Source organism: Geospiza fortis, unplaced genomic scaffold (assembly GCF_000277835.1).
Source record: "Geospiza fortis unplaced genomic scaffold, GeoFor_1.0 scaffold72, whole genome shotgun sequence".
NCBI lineage: Eukaryota > Metazoa > Chordata > Aves > Passeriformes > Thraupidae > Geospiza > Geospiza fortis.
Window position 1 is genome coordinate 211,622 of NW_005054338.1, and position 1,803 is coordinate 213,424.

A 1,803-nucleotide genomic window follows, 5' to 3' on the forward strand; every position below is an offset into this window, starting at 1 on the left:
AGTATGAAACAGCCAAAAATAATAAGCAGTACAGCTGAAGGAGGTGAAGTCATTTCTCCTATTGCACTCCAAAGCTTGACCACCTGGAGAGATTAAAAAAATATATCCGAAGAATTGATTTTCCTAATATGGGCACAGTGCAAAATTCTGTCTCTTAACATGACTTCATTTGGCCAAAGGAATGGAATTTTATGGAAGCTTAATATGTTTTACAAGTACTTGTTTCTCTGGAACAGCAGCAAATCCTCGGGAAGGCAGATGAAATGAAGGAGCATCTACTACATTTCCTTTGGATCCAAAAAGAAGCTGGTATTGTCTCCTGAAGAGAAAGTAACACTTTAAATTAAAAGGTAATATTTGTACAAGATCAGGTCCATGAATAAATTTACCCTGGAAACTGAAATTTTCTGAACTTCTGCGTTTCTGCATTTGCTTATTTTAGATAGTGGATCAAGAAGCCTATTTTAAGGTAAAGCTTGGTGGTTTCCATGACAGGACAAAAACAATCCTTGAGTCAAAACCTCATCTTTGGATCTGTAAATATTAATCTCTGGATATGTGATTGTACTGACTTTGTTAACATCACCTTTTTCCTTCATTGACCTAGAGAGTCACCTCACTCAGAATTTGAGTGTTCAGGGCATTGATAATCCAACAGAGACATTTAATGGGAATTAGAATCTGTTCAGCTCTTCCTTCTGCTTTTGATCAGAATGCCTTTGGGTTTAATTGAGCAAATCATTAATCTGATCTATGGCCTGAAATTTTTCCTCAATCCTTAATTACTGCCTCCAGCTCTGGGGTCTCAGCACGAGAAAGACCTGGAGCTGTTGGAGAGAGTCCAGAGGAGGAAGGAGGATGATCAGAGGGATGGAGCAGCTCTGCTGGGAGGAAAGCCTGAAAGAACTGGAATGGTTCAGCCTGGAAAAGAAAAGGCTTCAGGATGATCTAATTGCAGCCTCCTAGTAGCTGAAGGGAGCCTGCAAGGAAGATGGAGAGAGACTATTAACAAGGGGCTGCAGTGACAGCACAGTGAGGAACAGCTTCAAATGGATAGAGAGTAGCTTTAGAGTGAATATTAGGAAGAAATTATTTTACTGAGTGAGGATGCTGAGGCTCTGGCACAGGGTGCCCAGAGAAGCTGTGGCTGCCCCTGGCTTGCCCCTTGGAAGTGTCCAAGGCCAGGTTGGATGGGGCTTGGAGCCACCTGGGATAGGGGAAGGTGTCTGATCATGGCAGGGATGGAATGAGGTGAGCTTTAAGGTCCCTCCCAACCCAAAGCAATCTGTGTTTCTGTGACGCTGAAGTTCAGACGCTTGGTACATAAGGATGCTGTCTAGTGCTGCTGGCTAAGAATCACAGAAATATTAGAAAACAGAGCTTTTATTATTAGAAAACAGAGATTTTTTGGATATCAATACAAGGGTTTCCCCCGTGCGTTTCAGAAACTTCCTCAGCAGCTCTTTCCTTCGGGTTTGTGCTGACTCCCTGTGGTCGTTCTCGTGATGGAAACACCATTTGTGAAGCGAACACCGAAATCAGGAGCAGGAGCAGCACCGCCCTTCTTTCTCCGCCCGCAGGGGCACCGGCGGCGGGGATCGCACAGAAACCACACCGAGGGTGTTCAGTGTTGGATCCAGGCCATGAGATGCCACCGCACCCGCTGCAATTCCGGGTCGAGCACACCGGAGTGCCACCGAGCGACGCCGAAGGGGTGCGGGCGCGTCCCGCCCGGTTCCTGCCCTCGTCCCGCCCCTTCCCCCGGATGCGGGCCGGGATGGCGCTGCCCACCCCGCGGTACGA

General features: G+C 46.9%; 1 protein-coding gene across 2 annotated transcripts in view; it reads left to right on the forward strand.

Annotated features, from left to right (window-relative positions):
* Positions 1-1,540: 1,540 nt before the first annotated feature.
* N6AMT1 (N-6 adenine-specific DNA methyltransferase 1) overlaps positions 1,541-1,803 on the forward strand; it is a 5,912-nt gene continuing 5,649 nt past the window's right edge. For both annotated transcript variants that reach the window (XM_005422372.3, XM_031058100.1), the window contains exon 1: positions 1,541-1,797. In XM_005422372.3, the coding sequence (XP_005422429.1) occupies positions 1,649-1,797 (149 nt within the window). In that variant the 5' untranslated portion in view covers positions 1,541-1,648. The remainder of the gene's footprint in view (positions 1,798-1,803) is intronic.